This window comes from Heterodontus francisci, chromosome 4, assembly GCF_036365525.1.
Source record: "Heterodontus francisci isolate sHetFra1 chromosome 4, sHetFra1.hap1, whole genome shotgun sequence".
NCBI classification, from domain to species: Eukaryota; Metazoa; Chordata; class Chondrichthyes; order Heterodontiformes; family Heterodontidae; genus Heterodontus; species Heterodontus francisci.
In genome coordinates, this window is record NC_090374.1 from 72,592,224 (window position 1) to 72,614,262 (window position 22,039).

Consider the following 22,039-nt stretch of genomic DNA (forward strand, 5'->3'; position numbering starts at 1 on the left):
GGTACAGCGAGTGTAAACAGAATAAAACCTTTAACAGTCAGTGGGAATGTCAGGAGATTCCTTCTGCTATACACTCTGATCACCAACAGTGACGTCAATACATTTTTAAAGGCATCCTCTACAGAGCATAAGACGTATATATGGACATATTTGTTTCAATAAATATGTAAAAGCTCTCCTTGCATAGGCCATACTAAGGATGTATGAAGAGATGTGGTTTGGGCCATGGTGTGATTGATGTGACCTTTCCTTATTTTCACTACATTCACACGTGGAAAACTTAACATGAGTAGAGGACTTAATAGGGGCTCCTAACACCTGGGTTTTCATCAGTGGTCCGGAGCGCTTCGAGTACACAGCAGCCATTCTGTGACTCTGACTCCATGATCAACTATCTCTTTAAATGTTATTTGGAAACATTCTGTTGCAATTATACACCATGCTGAGGCCAATTTTATTAGTGGCTTATTTTAATGCAGTCACATTGCTAAGTCAACAGCGCTTGTATTTAATAACGGTCTCTCGCTCCCTCTATAGATTAATATATATATATACACCACTAACCCGAATACTGAACTGTCACCATCCCAATCACTGACAGCGAATTAAAAAATCCAACTGCACTTTTTCCAATAAAATACCTTTCTAACTGCGCACATATTTTTTGAATTGTATTGATCCTTAATGCAAATCCATGATGACATATTGGGATATAACCAAATCTAGAAACAACCTACATATACAACTGATAACGTTTTCAATGAGGACGAAGGGAGACGCTATTTGAACATTTTAATAATTCCTCCTGAGGTAAAAATCACAGATGCTAGTTTGATGGGTCTGATTTAAATTCCAGTTTCTCTAAAGTTTAATATATCTAAAGTAGCATCATTTAGCAAACAATATGAGCGGACTGGAACATTTTCAACGGAATGCATGCACCCAGTCACTGCATGATACGTGAAAAAAAATCTGCCTTCCTGCAATGACATGTGCGAGGTAGGTCTATTGTAAATGTTGAATCGCTTTAAAGGGAAGAGGAATTGATGAACTGGCACTACATTCAAGACAGTTTTATGACATAAAGCTGGAACCCTTCTTTAGATTTAATATTGCGTAAACCCGGAAACCCAGTGTAATCTCGGAGCTATCACAGAGATTAAAGAGGGTGAGAGGGAAATTTTTAAAGTATAAACTGCACCACAACCGACAAATGTTCAAATGCGAATTTGTTTTAATTTAATTGCACCTCAGGACAGACAGGCGTGGAGCTGTGTGAATGATGTTGTGGTTAATATTCTTCTAATTTAGAATTTATTTACCTAATTTCTCAGCATGGCTCCTATTTTTCTTCATAATGGATGGCTAGATTGTTTTGTTAGATTTTTTTCGTCTTCCCGTTCTAGCTGCAGTGTTACAGATTGAACGTGTAGCCAGCAATACATCATGATATAATCAGTCCCCTCCCCCTTTGAAAGAGGGGACGCCGAGTCTTACTAATTCCCCAATATGTCTACAATAAAAGCCGTGCAGCCTTTGGTGAATTAGTAGCCTCAATGTTTCGCAGATGTGCCACTTAGACCAGAACTTGACCCTCTGATTTCCTCGTAAATAATCCACTACTAAACGTTCCCGTCAACATACATTTTCCTGCATAACCAAGCAAGTCTGTACAAAAAATATGAAAAACAAACTGAAAATACCTTCAGCAGCATGCTGCAAGTGAGGCTTTTTTAATATAGATGCGCCAGGTAATGACTCTTTGCCGGCCACATCCCACACTTTAATATATTTGGCTTATTGCTGATATTGAGTCAGCCATATTTAATTTTAATTCATAGAGAGACGTGCTATGGAGCGAAGCAGCAACAGTCGATAAAAATCCTACAAGCCTGAGACTTGAACGCTCCAGGGAGGACATCACTAGCTTTTGGTAGCACTTTGTGGCCTACATACCGTTGCTATGATTACAGAAGCACCTCGCCTTCTTGTAAAAAGCCAAATCTTTAATCTTTGTAGCATGTTGCCTTAAAGCCAGCCCGGACCGAGGTTTGTTTAGAGTGAGAGTGAGTGAGCGCTGTGGTTGTTGGGAGGGGGAGAGGAGAGGGAAGGAATAGCCCTTTTCTGAGTGACATGACCTCTCTGTTCAAAGGCCAAGCAAGAAATAAACGCTCCTAATCTGAATGGGGCGAATTTTTTTGCAGGTTTGAAACCCTTTCTTTTGAAATGAGATGAATTTAGAGTCAAGGAGCAGTCTTTCTTACTCAACATCGGAGCATTTAAAGAGGTTCTAAGCAGATACTTGCAAAGAACGTTGTCTGTTTTGCATTTTTATGAAAATTAATTCTGTGTACGTTGACAAAATCATTAAAATTATGTTAGCAGACATCACGTGGGGTGGTTCTAGGAACAGACTGGACACAGGGTGGACAGAGACAGCAGGGGCATGCACGCTTTAAGACAGGGGGTCTTTATTAAGTTGGAGCATTTAGAGAAAGAAAAACGAATATCTTACAAAGCTCTCACTATACTACTGACAACAAAACCTGTCAGATCTTCGCTCTCTGTTACTAGAAAGGAGACAGTGTCCTCATGTGAACACCTTTCAAGGCACTATTTAGAGACGTCTTTGTGAATACTCACTTTCTGAAAGGGAGTCTTAAGTACAAAGGCGAACTACGAAAATTCGCTCAAACTAAAGTTTATAAGAAAGTTTCATTCACAGTTTAACCAGCCTTTGTGTTATCACGATTATTTAACTTCAGACCGATACTTCCGAGTAGTCTTCTCATGTTTGGTAACGATTCAAATGTTGCACATATTTCAAATATTCTGTGGAGGTCGGAAAAAAAGAAAAAGAATCTGACGTTTCGGTGGTTATTCTTCCCTATTCATTCAGACAGTTGAACTCGGTTTACTAATTGTTGCTCTTCGGATTATACATTAACATCCCTTCGAACTTTGCACGTGATTGCTGTGTGAAAATTTAACTCACGCTTTCCATAACATTATAAAGACAGAACAAGGAAGGACAAAGGACAGTTTAATAAGCTATCACTGGACAGAAGGAATGTGCTGGTTTTAATAAGAAACCAAGAGGAGGAGGGGGAGCTAAACATTCAGGTGAAGTTCAGTTTTTATGAACCACATCAAAGTAAGTTTGAAATCCCCTGCGTTCAGCTCCACGTAGATTTCGCAAGTGGGGATGTTTGATATATAGATGAGAGCGTTAAGGTAAGACAGGGTGTCACAATGCATTCTTGCTAAAAGTATGCAATTATACACTGCAATACTGTACAGCAGAGGCAAGCATGCACTTCAATTTAAACTGTAATTTTTTATTCATCTCCTGCAGAGTATTTAATTTACAGATTGCCTAATATGGAATTGCAAATATTACAGCGCCGGCAGCACCAAGTTAACACCTTTTACTAAAAGGAACATTTCGACAGACGTTAAACAGTCTCTTTATATTGTCTGCAATTGATCTCACTTCAGTTGCCTTATCTTCTTTCAGTACCATTCTTCATTCATTTACCAACAATACTTCAAAACACCAATGAAACTAAAGCAGAAATCAAACAATTTCTGTGAAACAATTAATGACAGCTGTACTGCCACGTAATCATTAGAAGAATACTTTCTAACGTTCTAAAGGAATAAAGCTGAGCGCCGCTGGCATCTATGCTCTGCTTTTTAATGCTATTAGCCGATGTTATTCCACACTCTGCATTCACTGTTATAAAATATTGCACAGTTGTACTGATATTGTCTTGTGTATTAATTGTAAGCCTATTTTGAAATCTATGTGTATTCGAAGATTCAGATGTGACTTTCTTTACATTTTAGTGAGCTAGTTTTTTTTAATGAGGCTTTAGATGAAGGTTATTGTCATTGTCGCTATAAAATTTCAGCAATCCGCTCAGTATTCTACTCAGCATAATGTTGAATCTCATTCTATCTGTGCTGTGACTTTTGAGGTCGGGAGAATGTAAGCAAATGCTTATTGTTATAAAAGTGTTTGCTTCCATTGGATTCACACATGGGATTTATCACGAGTGTCTGGTCAAAATAATAACACAATATGAACGTGTCCTTCCCTTAAATACCTGGAAGGAGAGAACGAGGATAATTGCCATAGAAACAGTGATGATCAGTTTTGAAATAAGCTTTTCAGTAGACCGTAATTCTGAAATTCTAGTTCTCTTTTCGTTCCTTTGTTCGACCGCTTTTTCCCCCCCACATTTGCTAAATAAGAGTCCATGACGTGCTTTCTTGGCGCAGTTCGACGATTTAAATAAGTCAATTTAAATAAGCTCCTGGACAATATAGCACTAAATTTATCACTGTGTAATATTTGTGGAAATTTTGTTTTCATTGAATTAGATGAAGACTGAAATCATTAAACTAATGTGGAAGTTCGTGGTTCCGGTTGTGTAAAATTAGTACCTTTTTTAAAAAAAACTTGAGCTATAATAAACCATTCCAGTACTGTAGAGTACAAAGCAAAACAGAGGCTGACTCTAAGGGAATCAGATGCAGTACATCAGTTATGTCACTGTGCTGCTAACAACTTCAAAGATTAAATAATTATAATCTTCAAGAAAATAAGAGCAGACATCGTTTACAATGTTTTTATGAACTGATGAGCTGCTATTCAATGTAAATATTCCCCCTTTTATAGATAACTCTTCCGTGCAATATAATTATGAAAAAAAAGAATGTTTTATATTTCTAGAGATATTTTAATATCAGCTAACTTTGTCCGTGGAAGACTCACATTACAGTTATATATTGCAGAGCAACCCATTGGCAGGTCTGCTCTTTTACTTCATTTATTGCAACACAGCATTTTTTGTGCTACAAGACCGAAATCAGCTATTTCGGTTCAGCTTTATCCTAACGCGATAGGAGGTTTTCATGAACATGAAATGCAAACATTTATCAAAGATACATATTTATGATAAGCCAGGTTAATAACTATACACGTTTTTAAAATTTAGGCAAAATGTAAATGCTTTCAGTAACAAATATTCATGATCTTTTACATAGGCTGTGTGTGCTATTTTAATTCACCTTATGGAGATATTTGACAAAGCAAGGTGGTAAACACAACTAAGTGTTTTCTTCAAGTGGTTTCGTGGAAAGATGGAACAACACACTTTGAGTTCTTTTGGAACGATTTTCTTATATCCTCTCTGCTTACTGGTATGAGCGAAGATACAATTGCAAGATAATTGAATTAAAATATTGCAGCAAACAGATATGATATGCTTTTAGTTAATAAGATACTAATCAAACCATTTCCGTGGCATAGATGTTAAGAGGCGACATTCAATATATTTGCACGATATGTTTTTAAGAAAGTAAATTTATGAACCCCAGATCAGGAGCATTAGATACCAATGTGTCGCTTTTTATCATAATGTATTTCAACTTGAGTCCATTTTGTGGATTGGTGTGATTTTAAACAATATTCAAAATAAAGTCTACCAACTACATGACACAGTGCTTATTCATTTGCGATAGCTGCATTTAGTATGACTTCCACTGTTTGCACTCATAAAACATAGATAGATAGATTGATACCAGGACTAAACACCTTTACATAAATATATGTATCGTGCATAGCTAGATGTCTATGATTGACTTTTAGAAGATCATATTTGCTTAAACAATTTGTAAGCACTAGATGTTTGTCCCTATGCATCCCATTGATGAATGTTCATGTAGTATTTCCATAGTTGTTAGACTGTCTAAATATGCAGTACTGTGATCTTCAGGGACCGTTCTTTGAAGCCCGCGTCTCCCGGTGCTGCGATGTAGTTTCGGAACTTATGAGCTAGATGGCGCTGCATTTCGCGAGCACAACATCAGCCGCACGAGTAGATGGAAACATTTGTTTCAAGCTGTTTTGCTTTAAGATCTGTTTTAAACACACTTGCACGCACATGCACAGCTGTCCAGGTGTTTTCGATTTTAATACAATCACACTGCCCAGTTCGTTGCATCCAGGTTGTCCCCCCCACCCCCTCAACCCCCTCAACAGTCGATGTAGATCACAATGTATTAGTTTCTGGCCCAATAATTGTTTCGCGATATTAGATTTTGCACAAAAAAAACACATCTGTGACTGAGACTTGAGACTTTATTGTCACATTTGCTTCACAATGGTCAAATATACCTTAAACAATAAACACACTTGAACATGATACATTTTATTATCTATGAACATGAAATGCTGTTGAAAAAATACACTCTTCCATATTTCTAATAAATTATGTTCACCACTTAGACATTTTGTCTTTCAATTGTCCACTTAACATCTCAAATAACCTGCGACGTATTCGGCAGTAACACTGGAGTAACGTCCTGTTCGAGCTCGGGCTGGTTATTTATTGAGCGTTTAACCATGAGCTCAGTACATTTTTAATTGCACTGGAACTTTTTCGACTAACGCTGACCAATCAAGTGCTAAATACAATATTTGCTTGCAATTGATAAACATGGAGGTAGCTTCCCGTACAGAAATGCATCAGATTTTGGTAAAAGTGATTTGCCAGGGGGTTGCAGGAACTAATTGTATTTATCGATCTGGCAGAAAAATTCGATTTGTAATATCAAATGAAGCTTTGAATAAAGATCGTAGAATTAGTCTTTCCGCGTCGGGTGTTCCCTTCAACCTTTAAAAGAACAAGCAAATAAATGGGAACGAGTTTCAGTTTGAAGTAATTGTAAACCATATTCCAGGGTCAGAGAAAATGACTAACTTCCACGTTAGCGGCTATCAGCTATAGTTACAGTATACACGGGCTACAGGGGAGTGTTTCATTTTCGCTTACACCCAATCAATCATATATTACTAATAAACATTGGATTTTTAAGGTAAATATTAAGTACAGATCGGCTACATTTTATAAATATCTTTGTGGATGCCTATTCTTGTCATTTATAAGTGAATCGTGGCAGAAAGGGGCATTTTAATCTGTTTTTCAATGAATTTGCAATCAATCTAACTTTTACACTGCTTTAATTAATCTGTTTCAATGTGCTTGATAATATACATAGGTATTGTGTGCGAAATCATCGAATCAATTTGTTTCAACTCAAAAGGTGTCGCCCGTTATTTTTACAATCATGTTCGTATGTCTAACTGTCCTATAGAAAGTGAAGTAACGAAATATTCGCATGTACACCCATGTTTTGATCGTATTCTTTTTAATGGCTATTTGACAATTCATTCCGAATTTTACATTTGCTTCTCATTAGCTGTTGTGAAATGGGAAACAAAACAGAACAGGCAGCAGCTACATTGTAACTAGGTGGCACTGAAACCCATAGCAGAGTGCAGGCTCTGAGCAGTAACAGAAGTGTAGTCGAGTCTGCAATCTCACAGCGCGGCAACCGGGGAGTGGAGCCTGAATAGCGGCCACTGCACACCTGCAAACCAGGCCTTCCTCCCACTGCAACTGCCAACTATACGGACCGCAAAGCAAACACAGGGTTAATTCGATTTATTGGATGATTAAATATCCTGTTAAAAACGCCAAGGGTTAAAATTATTGTTGGTTATAATTTTTTATATAATATATTTCAGATACCTTAATTAATATTAACATAACATTTGACGAGATCCATTATTCAATATAGATTATTAATCCAATGTGAGATATTGAATGACAATCTCTCTTATTTGTCTTGCCAGAGTGCAAACCACGTTAACAATATTATTATTCACAAATAAATGGACCAACTTTTCATTAAAAAAAAATTAAACAAAAACATAAAATATGTAATAGTTACTATTTGATTTTCCCTTCGCAACATTTGAAATTATGTCAGCTGCTTTGTGTTAGTAAAGGGACGAATTCGATGGGATATCGCCAAAGCAAAGTGGTTCGATCTGTTCAAATCTTAGTGATTGTTGTGCAAAAATGAACTACAGAATTTTGGGACATATTCGAAGGGATTGAATTTGAAAACAGTTTGAAAAAAGTTTGGAAAAACTTATGTTCTTATATATTTAGAAATTCTAAGTATCATAAATGCACAAAGAAATCTCCTAACGAATGTTTGCCACGGGACTCTTCACAGTATGACGTGTTTTTGTTCCATTCATATAGTATAATTATTTATCGGAGTTAACATTAGGCAAAATTACAATTAATATGCATTATAAAATTAAGCTATGTGAAATAAAAGCCACTCCGAGCAGCATTTGGAACGCTAAAATCAGTGTTATATTAATGAGGAGAATTTTCTTTCCAATTTACACTTGAATTTTCTGCCTGACATCAAACGGTAACATCTTAACATTGATGTTATCAGTTATTAGAACCCAGCGTGTTCCAACGTTATTGTTCACATCAAAGAATAGAAGTAAACCGTTATGCAACACGATTATCAGACGATAACATAGCGTTACCTGCTTCGGTCTATTTTATGCTACAAGATGTGCATTTTACTGAAGGGATGCTAATAACATGAAAATAACATATATTTTGGTTTATTTTAACTGTAGAATAATTTGAGTTGAATGATCTCTTTAGAGGTTATTCTAATATAGATGTTGATGCGACACTTTATTTCTCCAATTTAAAAATTGCAATCGATGAAAGAAGTATTACTTTTCATAAATCCATTAGTTTTGAAAGCGATTCATCTACTTGGTAAAGATTTGGGATATGATATTGATTTCCATGAAAGCATCAAGTAAGCTTTTTTTGTATAGCATCACCATATACTGGGCAGTTTACTCTCACTAAATAGAAGCAAGTCCATCTTTGACGTTGACAAATGATCTACACAGAACAAGAGCCATTTAGGGATGACTTTGAAGGGTTGCAAGAGAAAAAGTGGCCAGGTGAAAAGGCTTTAACCAGGTTCAGTGGACAGATGACAGGGCTGTCTTCTCGCCAGATCTTGTGAAGCAAGATCTAAGGCTAATAGAAGAAAGAAGAAGGCTTGCTATTTGAAGTAGCTAATCACTGAGGAAATAAACAGGATGATGTGCTTGTTGAAAAGTTAAAATGAATAAATAAATAAATGTTCAAATTACTAAAGCTAGTGAAATTTTATCCTAATGTTCTGGAATATTTTTGTGGTGTCGGGGGTAAAATACTGATCTGTTCAATGTGTAAGACACAGCATTTCACAGCACTGCGCGTCCATTCTCCAGTTCATATAATAAATTCACTTGAACATTCGTAAGAAATGATTAAAGACACGCAATTCAACAGGTCGAGGTATATATGTATATATATATATTACATCGAATTGATGTACAGTGTTGGGCAATGTATTAGAACTTCTTTTGCATGATTTTAAAAGAAACGTGTAGATAATTATGAACAATTCTAGTTTCGGGAAAGCAAAATGCAATTACAAATTTGCATTGCAATTTTTAACACACGATATACACATTTAGAAAATGAAAAACAAGAAGGGTTGAAGATTGCCGATTCCTATTTTATATGTAGATTTTAAGTGTAATGTGGGCTGGTTGAAAAAGCTGGGTGGCAATTGGGATTCAGGAAGAGAAAGCAGAAAGGAGGAATAGGTTAGGCATTTTAATTTTGTTTTTATTTTACTACTGAATCTTGCTGGGCTGCTGTCAGGATCTGGATATTTAGCACGGGCTTGATACGGACGGTGGCTCCAGAGGCTCATCTCCAGGGGGCTTTAATTAACAAGCTGTCGGGAAGCTGCAACTCCCATCAAGCAGCTCCTGCCCAAAAGCAAATCCGTTTACAAATTCCAGGTGTAATTCAATACCTCATTTCTGGATGAAGCAAGTTCACTGGTAATAAAGTTTTATTTTAAAACTTTCTTATATATATATAAAATAGGCCCCACTAATACTTCAGGAATTGAAATATCTATTTTCAATTTAAAGCTTCTGTAGGCATCTGAATGGTAATAAATTGCAAACAACAATAAAGCGCTTAGTTAGAGATCCTTTGGAAAGTGCAGTGAAGATTGAACGTCCAAGAAAAAGAAGTTATATCAAAAAAGGCAGAAATGTATATCCGACCGACAATATAGAAAGTAGACCAGAATATTCAAACATAAAAGACTGCAATAATTACGGAGAGAAGGGAGACAAAGGAAGTAGGTGGTGTGGATGGATGAGAAGTGAGAAAACTGGTGGAATCAGACTGCTGAAATAAATAAAACAACTCGACAATCAAAACACAGAAACAATTCTAAAAATAAATGTAAAACTAGCGAGAGCTACAAACCCAATGGAATGTAAAGAAATATGCTTGCTAAAGTGTGCATATATGTGAGGAACATATATGTATTATAAATTATACCGTAAACTTTATATAATGAATAAAGAAGTTCTCGGAATAAAAATATCTATTGTTTCTGTCCTTCTTTAACAATGCTATGATGCAAAGGCCTTATTTTTCCCCTTTACTGGTATTCGCCAAGAGATTTGTGAAAACTATCTGATTTATGACAATTCTGCAGTGCGCTGTCCATGGTGCTACCCATCGAGCACTCAGTGCCTGAGATCGCAGTAGCTGAACTGTTTCACTCAGCATTCTCCCCACTTTCGCTACCAATTCAAAGACACACATATCTCCGTGTTGTAAATAAGTAAGTGGTACATGGCGCTCTACTCTTTAATGCTTCCATTTGCCAACACCCCCTAAGGTTTTCTGTTTCCGAGAGTTGACAACAGGTTAAATATTTTTCTTTGAAATACAGCATTTAGTTTTTAGATAGATGCAATCTGCTTGTGGTGACACATAATTTCTCCGAAAGTGTTATTTTGCAACAATGTTCTCAAATATGTTTTAGAATTTCACATTCAAATTTCCTTTTTGACGTTCGTTTTCTTTCAGTTTTCACTGAATGCAGTTAATTAGCGACTCCGCCACCTAATATATGTGTAATATATACGTATATATATTATATATATCTGTTTAACGCATCAGGGTGCAATTAAAACTTTATTTTATGAATTAAACTACACCAATTAGCTATAGCTAATGACTTTTACATTTTATTTCACTAGTGCTATTGAAATTTATATTTCACCAAGTTATATTCCGTGCAAAATATGCAATGTAACAAACCAGGAAATAACAAAATTCAATGAGTAGAGCAAATGATAAATAATGCAAGTGATAAGCTTATTCCCCACTGTAAAAAATGGGCACATTTAAACTTTATTTTAAACTTCAAAACTGCAAAATGTTGGCGCTCGAACGGTTCATGTAAAGTAGTACAACTTTGATGGAACTGGAGGTCGCTCATTTATATTTAAAATATTTAATATTTACACATATATAAACGTATATATATCTAGAGCTTCAGTTTAGTTTATTTTGTTACCCATACCTCTGCATACTGTTCGATGTGAGAGTAAATAAAAAAACACACTATCAGTGCTTGGTACTTTGGTCATCATTCCAGATATTAAAATTAGTGCACTGAATGTAGAAACTCTTCATGTAGTGCTGCTGGCGGTAGAACAGAGTTTAAAAATACTGCCCAAAAGGAGAGGTGACAAATAGAAGCAAAAACAAAACAAAAACTTGAATTCCTATTGCCTTAAAAATGCATGCATTTATGTTACAGTAAGTAATATCTACTTCAAATGAATTGGAGTTTAGTAAAATGAATCCATTGATTAATTATATGGCTGCAAATAACCAGAGCTCTTGGACAATGAGGGACAAGAGGTCGGAAGTAAACTTTACTGAGTTGTCCAGCTCCCAATCTCCATTGCCTTTTATTGTTTTCGCATTAAATTTCCATCGCTCATAATGAGCACAAAAACGGAGCCATTTTTGTGCAGTTAACGTTTCCCTCTAATAAAATCTGGTAAAAACATTCCCAGTAGCTGAAATGTATTTAGTTTCAACATGAGCTCTTTGAGGACAAAAGCACCTGTGCACAAAATTATATGGACTCATGGATATTTTAACTTATCAGAGACCACCGGGAGTTGAACAAATCGTCAATTTATTTAGTTCAGGCCCAGTAGTCCGTAGGAAATCAATGTGTAGATGCAGAACTATTTGAAGGAAGTTGGCGGGGGTTGGATTGACATCAGCCTTGACCCTGAAAGCGACGAGAGTTAGATCACTTTAATTTTAACTAAAAGTTTGGCTTGAAATGCTCTATACATAAGAGCAACTGCAACCCATTTTGCTACAATTTAGCGAGAAAGTGGATTAAAATACTAGACACAAAAAACAATATCACTGGTGTTTGTGGTTCTTCAAAATCTACATTAAGGCCTGTGGATAAAGTTTCAATTTTGTCTTGTGGAGTAAAAAGTTCGTTCAGTGCAAATCAAATGTGCTGAGGAACGTTCACTCTGCTTTGAGGGTGAGATAAAAAAAATGACCTGAAAACACAGTGGGCAGTAACAAGCTGGAAACTATGCAGATATTTCTCAGTATTGGCACCGAGACAAAAACGTTTCACTCAGATGAGAGCTGAATCACCTGAATGGGAAGAGAGGTGGTGTTGGAGTTAAGTAACAAGTCTGGAGCGCAGTCGAGCAACAGAGCAGCAAACACCTGAGCTCCTTAAAGGACGGGGACATGGGTGGGGGAAAGGGAAGAGAACGCTAATCTGCAGGAAGTGGCAGGTGACCTTCTAGGACTTTTTCAGTCTACCTGTACAGCAGCAAGCAACCAACAAATGTCCTTTGGCTAAAGCTGTAATATCACATTCGATAATCCCTAAGAACACATTTTCTCAGAACTATACAAATGCGTTACAGGGAAAGTTCTATCCAATATTGCGCAGTTCCCTACCGTGTCCCCTGTGCATTTTTTTTTTATATGTGACATTTCACAGTGTAGATGATAGCAGTATCAAGATACTAAATATATTTATACTATTAAGATAAGGACGAGTTTGGCTATCTATGAGTTTTTAAAATAGTTTAATATTGGGAAATATCTTTTCCATATACGCGGGTACGTTGGATGGGACTGTGGAGTACCATGTAACTCGGAATCTTTTCAAGATACAACATGCATAGTACTTTTGAAAATAATGTCAATGAGGTTGAGAATAGCAGTTGATCAAATATCCATTGCACATCAACCAGGAATAAGGTGGATCAGGTTGGCCAAAAAACGGAAGTCTGGCATTTAAGTTGGTGATCAATTTCAGGGCAAGTGACCTGCTGATTTATTCTGCAATGTCACCAGAAAGTTACTATTTCAACACAGATTCAAATTAAATTTGACATGAATGAGAAAAAAAAACCTTACGATGTTCAGCGACACCTGAATACTGTACTTGTGTGTGAGAGGCGCACAGCTGCATAGGTATGGACAAAGAAAGGCTTTTCATAGAAATACACCAAATCAAAAAACGCAGACGAAAATAGATGAACGATTCTGTATATTAATGTATGAAAAAATTCGTGCTCTTCATGCATTGTTACCAAAGTTTTATTTTTATATATAATAGTGATGATGGTTAGAGGTGGGGAAGAGAGCCTTGCTTATTTCTATATGTTACAAAAAGCGTTTTACTCTTTAATATTTGTAATGTTAAGTCTTATTTCATTTCAAAACGCAGAACCTGTACTCTTTTTCTGCGAGTGGATAAGAAACAAGCAAGGGTAAGAAACTGAAAAAACCTTTAGTTAAAAAAAACTTGCAAATCTAAATTTATATGCTTCACATTTCCTCAAATTAAAAAAACAATTTCATCCTTGTGAGATGAAAGAAACAATCCAAATGAATGCAATCGTGTTTTCGGAGCTGTACTCAATAGTACAGCTTGTTCGAAGAAAATATTCAGTGAAAATGCAAAAATAAACCAGACATATAAAGTCAATATCAATGAATAACTTCGTAGTTTCAACAATGTTTAAAGCATGTTGGCAAACGAACATACTGTTAAAAAATATTATATAAACAAAATTCTGATTTTGATTTGCAAATAGATTGGGAATTGTGTATAATTTATAAAATATACAACTGTTTTATTTCATTATAAAGTACATCTGTAGTTAAAATCACTCATCGAATTAGTTTGTACGAAATAATGCTTATAACCCGATTTCATTTGGTCAGAACTGTTGGCTATTTTATACTACGAATCGTATTTTACAGAACTACTTTGAAGTAAAAGTAAAAGGACTGAAATCCCCACGTACATTTTAATCTCTATTATTACAGACTAATAGATTTCAGTTACTAAGAAGCGATGTAAAGGTTTCTACATCTCTTGAAGAGACACACATATTCTTTTTCTCTCCCAGAGACAGAGAAAAAACAAATCCCTAAGAAACTTTATAGAGCTTCTTAGATTTTCCTTAGCATACGTGATAAAACATTGATTGTTGCAGCTTGGTGACCCATGAAATTTGGAGGTTAGTTTTCACTTCAGACTATAGCATATAATTATGCAAATAAAGAGCTGTCACTGATCTAGTGAATAAACTCACAAACACGAAGAGTGCTAGCAACTAAAAAGGTTGAATCTAAAAGGTGAAGCTTTCGCCTATAAAAAATATATGTTAAAATATCAAGAGTTAATGTTAATAGCATTCAAACATATGGCATAATTGCTACTGGAAGATCTGCCAGAACTTTTATCGTGTGATTCAGTAGTGCCTGACAATCAATCAGAGGTACATTAAACTATTTTTTTGTATTTTTAACTGTTCTGATTGTTTATTGGAGCGATTTCATTAGTGTTTTTTTATAAAGAGTTCAGTTTGCAATCGGATACAACATTTTTGTCGTCTACCATGTGATAAGTAACCTTGATTATTCTCAACGTCGACGATTTTTTACTGGCACAAGGCACGAGGGCCATAATCCATTATTATCTTTCACGTTCTTAATAAAGGTGGCATATATTTAACATTTGAATTCATTTTAAATATTCCCACACACTAACTGCCAATCTTTGTGACTGCATTGACCACTTTCAACAAGTGATACGGACCTCATTGACGTATAAACTAATATTAGCAGAGAATTATTATATAGCTCCAGTAAAGTACGACAGTTATATATGAATGTCATCTGAACGCCAAGATGTGCCCCGCAATTTATTATTCTGTTATCATTCACGAAGGCTATTTATGTTAGTTTCCTGCCCGCAGCTAGGCATTTGTTTTTATTTTTTTAATATTTGGACAAAAACAATTCTACCCTTGTTCGTAATTACGGGGGGATAGAGATTTCACAGAAAGCGAGTATCTGTTTCTTTCTGTGTTAGTTTTTGAGTCACACTGTTTTTATCCTGTCCTATTTTCTATTATAAACTAAAACCTGAGAACTGTTCAGTAAAAGCATGCCCACAGCAGAGTAATAAAACGGCCTGTAATGTATCCTTTGTAGTTTAGCGAGCGTATTTATTATTTGTAGTTAAGTTCTTTCTTTAACTAGTTCCTACCTTCAGTTATTGACAGTAATTTTACTCTAACACGGCGGACTGACAAGATGTCCACCAGATTTGAACAAGCTGCCCCATGCATCATGACAGGATGAGTTAAAATTATTACACAACAGAATTTAAGCTATTGGCAGAAAAGCATTTTACAGGGCAGAATACTCCTGCATAGATTGTGTGATGTGAACAGTCTAGCTGGAAATCGTTAGCTATATGTTAATTCATATTCATATAGGTGATTGAGTTCTGGCATACTACTTCAGGCCTATAGGTCACCGCATATTGATATGGATCCAAGGTTCTCCCATCCCGAAGTATATCGTACTATTAGACATCGGTGGGCAATAGCACGGATCCTTAACCGTTTCTTTTAATAAACGATGCTTACTTAATTTCAGGTATATTGAAAGTAAGTTAGACAATATTTCCAGTTCTATTCAAATGTTTAAACTTATATTTGCTCTGGAGGGATATCCCCAGTTCCTATTAGATGCAGTAGGACTGCATCGAGAGACGGTTTCCCACTTAAACATCAAACTATGCAAACATTTGTTTATAACACCTTGTTCTTTTGTGTCTCCGGCCTTATTAACTAAAATTGTGAAATATTTGGGAGATTCTTTCACGAAACTAATCTACTTGTGTTAACTCTGAAATTTTGCCGAGGTCGACATGTTGCCAATCCTGGTTTTGACTCAATTCACAAGTCCTGGGGTGTTAAATTACAGACAAGCGATAAAGCTGGTCTGCTCTGCCTGACCCTTTTGTACAGGTAGGAAATGAGTGGGCGAGATGCCCATGTGTGTGTAACGTTATATTTCAAATCAAAACTAAAAGCTTTTATTTTTGCATGCATAGAAAATATATTTAGAAAATTGCCTGCGTTTTGAGCTAGAATCAGGAATTCGGGATTAAAACTTGACCATTAAAGGTTTAAAAGCAACTTGTTTTTACCAGCGTTGAATTCGAGCTCGTGTTTTCATCACCTTTCATGTGTTAAGGACACAATCAGACCACGTTTTATTTCTTTAGAGACAAGAATTTCCAATTTTATGAAACCTAATATCAAAAACTCTTGGAAGAATGAATTTCAAATTCAATTTCAAACGGTGGCAATTTTAACGTGTCATATAAACGAAGAGAACGTGTCCTTTCCTGTAAATTATAAACTGAACCTAAATAGTATTTTTCCTCTCTTCCCAGATGTCTTACTAGGGTAAAAGGAAGAAAGGACTAGAAGGCTTTGTTCCCTGTTGCACCAAAACACCAAGAGGGATTACGGGGTTTGAAAGCAATCCCGACGCTGAGGTGAAGAAATAATTGAGTTAAATGAACTTTCCTTTCAATAATCTCAACTGATAACGCTGTCTGAAAGTGCTAAGTCGTTTTCATTTTCAGTTTAGATATTTGAATGTTCAGGTGACCTCACTTTCCACACTAAATACAAGTCTCTGCCTGGATTTGGCCATGTGATAGTCCCGGTATTTTTCTGGATCTTACAAAGACTCGAATGGTCACTAATATGAAAGCATAATTAAGAAACTGCTGTTTCGAACTCTTGTGTTGAATATTGATCTCTCGCCTACGAACTTTCTATTCAGGATGAGTAACTTTGCTCCTAACTCAGGAAGTAACCTTATAAGATGAACTCTTTCAACTGACTTGCGACACTAAGGTCCAGCAAATTTATCAACTATGAACTCATTTCTCTTTCTAAAACCAACTTGCTAGTTAATTCAAAAGGGAAATTAATAAAAATGTCATTAAAAAGATTCGGCTTTTTGTGAAAGAATTGTGATTTCAAGAGCACTTTCGACTTAAAGACATTTCCTGGTTAGAAACGAAGATAAATGGTTATTCTACTGTGATACTAACCACTTGAATTTGCCATTATTGTATTTCACATGCTGCCTTCTGAGTTTCCATGATTGTTCTATTCAACGATTGAGCCATGTCCCATGACAACAAATTACTCCGTTTTCTGATTGAAATTTTTTAATACATGAACATCTCTGACAACAAAGACACTGAAACTAAAGGTGGGAATAAACCTTTATTTCGATTCAGCGTTTTTACACATTGTCATTGGTAAGTAAAATGCTTTAAAACCAGGGTCATCGATACAGCTTGATAAAAGACAGAGTTTGATTTATGCACTGCAGGTTGCAACTTTTCATTTCAGTGCTTCAGTTTCATAAGATGGATTTCAAAACTATCACAAATAAAAATCACGGCTCTGCTGTGAAGCTTTTTGGTTTGAAAATTCATTTTCCTTTACATTTTCTCCCACTGCCCTGGTTCACAATTACATGGAAAGCTCCTATTCACTTAGTGCTGTCAGTCATCCTCAGCCTTCATCGTATCGAGGTGATTTCTTTCCTTTATGATAGTTTTCAAAAGTAAGCCTGTAATATTTCAAAATCTGACTAATTACATTTGCGATTACAAATAGATGTACAACAGTTAGTGCTCAATATAAAAAGGACCCCACAACGCAGCGGATTGTTTAAATGTAACCATCACATTGTCCATTGCTTTAAAAAATTAAGCCTTACCAAGTAATTGACTGAAGGCTATTTTACATGTCCCAATTTTTCTTTCACTTTGGCTTTGATGACTAAAAATGAAAATTCAATTAAATCTACAAATATTTCATGGGCCATTTCTGCACTTCCTTGACTAATATATAACTGTAAAAACAATGTGAACCAATTTTGATATGACTGGAGATGAACTGACGAGTCAACACTATCAATTAAAATGCTCGATTTTGGGGTTAGCTTAGTTCATTTTACAATTTTCACACTTAAATTCTTTGCACATCTAAAGAATGGAGGGATAGGGCACACGTTCTGCAGGGACTAGTGTCATTTTGCAGAAAATGCTGGTAATGTCAAATGACTTTAAGCTCCAATCAAAGCTCCAGCTGCAAACCTCCTATCCTGCTTCTATGGGAGTGAGCTGCACATGCGCCAAAGGAGCTACTAAAGGCTTCCCCTGGGTCCTTTTGCCTATTCACATATCCTAATGGAGCTCTCCAGCCATTCAGAGCACTAGCAGCATTATAAACTCGAACAAATCACTTGAATTAATCACTTTGTATGCTGCTTTGCGCCAATTCATATTTCTCAAACTTCATATTGCTAAATATTTAATCAAAGGCACATATTTTAATTCTCATCTAGCATTTTAGTGCTGTCCTTCTGACTTATGTCTTTGCAATAACAGGAATTTGAATATCCTAAATAATCTACTTTCTGTTTTGTATTAAACCATGTTCCAAAGCACTACAAGAGCTCCAATTTACAAATGATTAAACAAGGTAATGAGTAATTACTCCAAGGATTGATGAAAGCATGCCCTAAAACATACTTTACATTACTCAAATTTTACCATTTGTGTGTCCTAGATTTTAGCAAAATCCCCAAGCTGCTCTATAGCCAATGAATCGCAGCTCTTGAGCAATAACTAGCAAACTGTAAAACTGAAAAATGAACTTTCACACAGGATGATAGAGCAGGAGCTAAACTAGTATTAACATGCAATTTCTTGCATATTTGCAATTTGGGGCGTTATTTTCTTACAAAGCAATTTCACGATTACCATGATGTTTAAGTCACTAAAGTCCCATTTTAATTATGTTACAAAAGTTGAAATGGTTTTAAATGGACAATGAAATATCATTTAAAACAAGAATTGCAATGCACATTTCAGATTAGCTCAAGGAACCAACATATATTTTGCAATAAAAAGTTTAAAAGTCTATCTTTAAAACAAAATGCTCAGCAGCTAGCTAAAAGCAAGATAATGTAAAAATTTCAACAAATGTAGAATGAAAATATCTACAGGGATCTTTCAACAACTTGTTTTATGTTTTTGAATGCTTTGAGAAAACAAAGCACTGTCCAATTTTCAATCTAGTTTTAAAACCTCAGCTAGTCATTTACGAGAAGCGGCATAATGTATAGAATACATTGATCAAATCACATAATGAGTACATACCTTGTGGTTTAGAAATTTAATTATTGCCTTTTTAAAAAAAATAGCTTCAGTTCAAGTTGGCCAACAGACAGAAATTCACAATGAATCAACTTCACTCAACATATCTTTAAACATCAACCACCTTTAAAAAGTAATGTTGGTTTATTTTGCAAAACAAACACACAGTTTCAATAATACAAAGCTATTTTTTAAGCAGCCACAAAAAATGACAGCTGGCATCACCAAAAACAACTGTCATCTTTAGCGACTTAAATGCATTTGAAATCCCTTGAAAATTATGACAAGTCTTTGAGTACGTGAAAGGAAAATGTTGAGTGGCTGTGATTCTTGGCTATTTTAAAAGCTGCTGTACATAGGCCAACAAAAGAGAGGCTGTCTCTTTAATGAAGAAGAGTTGGCAGGCGTTAGGACATGGGGGAAGCCAATAGCCCCATGGCATTAGCTCAGCGCAGGGCTGTGTCAGGGCAATTAGAGCCGCTCTGTGCTGCACTGTGCAGAACTGCTGTCACTCTTGATCTGCGCACCGATCGGTGGCACCAAATCTGAGCTTGGGACCATAGGAAACACAACCGGCAGACCCATATTGCTTTGACAGTTGCGCTCATCTAGAAATAATGCAAAATGCTATTTAGATGTATACACCATGACCCTTTGCTCCAAGAAGAAAACAATCTAATGAGGGACTTAGGGACTGCCAGTGCAAAAAAAAGCAGAAAAGTGGCATTTTGGTTCATAATTCTTCACTTTTCTTTCGGTGGGAGCTTCTTGTGGTCACCGTTGACTTAGATTTGGCTTCAGTGTTCTGTGTCTCTAAAGCTTGAGCAAAATATTTGAAAATAGAATTAAAACTCTTCCAGGAAGTTAGCTCATGCCGTTCTGTACCTAGAAATGGGTGAAAAAGGAACACAGTTAATGTCAGCATCCATCAAATGTGGTAGATATAGATAATTGTGGGGAAAATCCCTTCCCAGTTAAAAGGTTCATTTTTTTTGTTTTGAATAAGGAGAAACAACCCATTTATGAGGCTGCAATATTAAAAGAACAGCACTGTTTGGCTGACTAGCCATAATTATCCTTAATTGTAGCTTATCTAAAACATTCATCCTGAGTCAAGGAAGGCATCAAATCTAGAAACTTACAATTGTTTTTGAAGAGCCTACATGTTTAAACTACCACATGTTAATACTCAGATAAACACATCCAAAGTATAATACTAGTGACGTGAAAATCCAAAAGCTAATGTGTAGCAGGGCAACTAAGGCTGGAATTTTATGGCCCGCCAAAAGAGCGGGCTGGTGGCGGGGAGAGGGTTGTAAAATGGAGTGGAAGACTGGGGGGGTCCTTCCTGACTCGCTCTGGACCTCTGCTGCCTATTTACGCAGGGCGGCAGAGGCAAGAAACGGTCAGCCCACCCCAGGGCAATCAAGGTACTTAGGTGTCCAATTAACGGCCACTTAAGGGTCTCCGCCTGCCATCATGGGGACGTAACGGTTGGCTGGCAGGTGGCTGAGACTTCAGAAAAGCTGCCTAATAAAACTAGGTTGTCTTCTGGCAGCCTGGAGGGGGCCCTCCTGATTGGGCATCCTGTGCCCCATGGAGGGCCTCCCCCAAAACTCTAACCGCCCACAACGCCCAACACGCTGCCCCCCCCTAACCGACCGCCCTTGCCGGAGCCTGAACGACTGCCACCGGTGAGGCACCAAATGCTTCCTCTTCTCCGGTGCTGTCCCTCATCTTCGTCCTGAAGCTGTTTTGCAGTCCCAGCAGTGGCCACCGCTCCTGGTGGCGCTGCTGGGACTAAGAGCTGCCAGCCCGCTGATTGGCCGACAGCTCTATTGGGTGGGACTTGCTGCCTCAATAAGGTGGAAGTCCCGCCCAAGACCAATTATGGACCTGGGGACAGTAAAATCCAGTCTGAATCCCCAGGCCTGGCAGAGGCGGGATCGTCACTGATTTTTCGGCTGGTGGACAGGCCCCTCCCACCCCCCACCCCGTGCACAAATTCAACCCAGTCTCAGAAACTGAAACAGCCTTGAAAGAACAGAGGAGGCTGAGGGGTGACTTAATTGAGGTGTACAAAATTATGAGGGGCCTAGATTGAGTAGACAGGAAGGACCTGTTTCCCCTAGTGGAGAGGTCAATTACCATGGGGCACAAATTTAAGGGGCTGAATTTTACCGGCCTCTCGACCCCGCAGGTCGTGGCGCAGGGGCTGGTAAAATTCTGCGGGGAGAGGCCCGCCTCGGCCACGACATCGAGAAGGGCCCGCCGCACATTACCAGCTGTGGGGGGACCTTGGAGTTCCGAAGCAAGAACCTGGTGGGGATGGAGGAGGAATAAAATTTCCGGGGCAGGAGGGGTGGAAGAGTAGAGAAATCACTTTTTATTGGAAGTGGAGATGGTGGGACGGGGTTGAAGGGCAACTGTTAAGAGGTTGGAGGGGAAAGTTCGGGTTGGTAATAAAGTTTCTTTTTCTGCTAATGTGCCATAAAAAAACATTGGGGCGGGGGAGGGGGATGGGAAAGGGCCTCCATTATTTATTTAATGTTTAATAAATAATGCTTTACAATATCACTTTAAAAACGAAAATTTCTCCTAAGAGCTTGCAGCCCTTTAAAAATGGCGCTGGACGCCGTTGCCAGTGACG

At 37.1% G+C, this 22,039-nt stretch overlaps 1 protein-coding gene and 2 long non-coding RNA genes across 5 annotated transcripts in view; 2 read left to right on the forward strand and 1 right to left on the reverse strand.

Annotated features, from left to right (window-relative positions):
- The window catches only part of LOC137369085 (uncharacterized), a 34,092-nt gene that overhangs the window by 645 nt on the left and 11,408 nt on the right, over window positions 1-22,039 (forward strand). For 2 of the 3 annotated variants that reach the window (XR_010974867.1, XR_010974866.1), the window contains exon 2: window positions 16,594-17,478. This is a non-coding gene — a long non-coding RNA (uncharacterized lncRNA). Of the gene's footprint in view, window positions 1-14,630; window positions 15,800-16,056; window positions 16,163-16,593; window positions 17,479-22,039 lie in introns of those variants that run through there. The other variant, XR_010974868.1, reaches the window with a different exon arrangement.
- On the forward strand, window positions 3,130-5,504 carry LOC137369086 (uncharacterized). Its single transcript, XR_010974869.1, has 2 exons — window positions 3,130-3,234; window positions 5,053-5,504. It is a non-coding gene; the product is annotated as an uncharacterized lncRNA (long non-coding RNA).
- arb2a (ARB2 cotranscriptional regulator A) overlaps window positions 17,431-22,039 on the reverse strand; it is a 771,898-nt gene continuing 767,289 nt past the window's right edge. Inside the window, exon 11 of the mRNA XM_068029690.1 lies at window positions 17,431-20,274. Within this exon, the coding sequence (XP_067885791.1) occupies window positions 20,123-20,274 (152 nt within the window). The 3' untranslated portion in view covers window positions 17,431-20,122. The remainder of the gene's footprint in view (window positions 20,275-22,039) is intronic.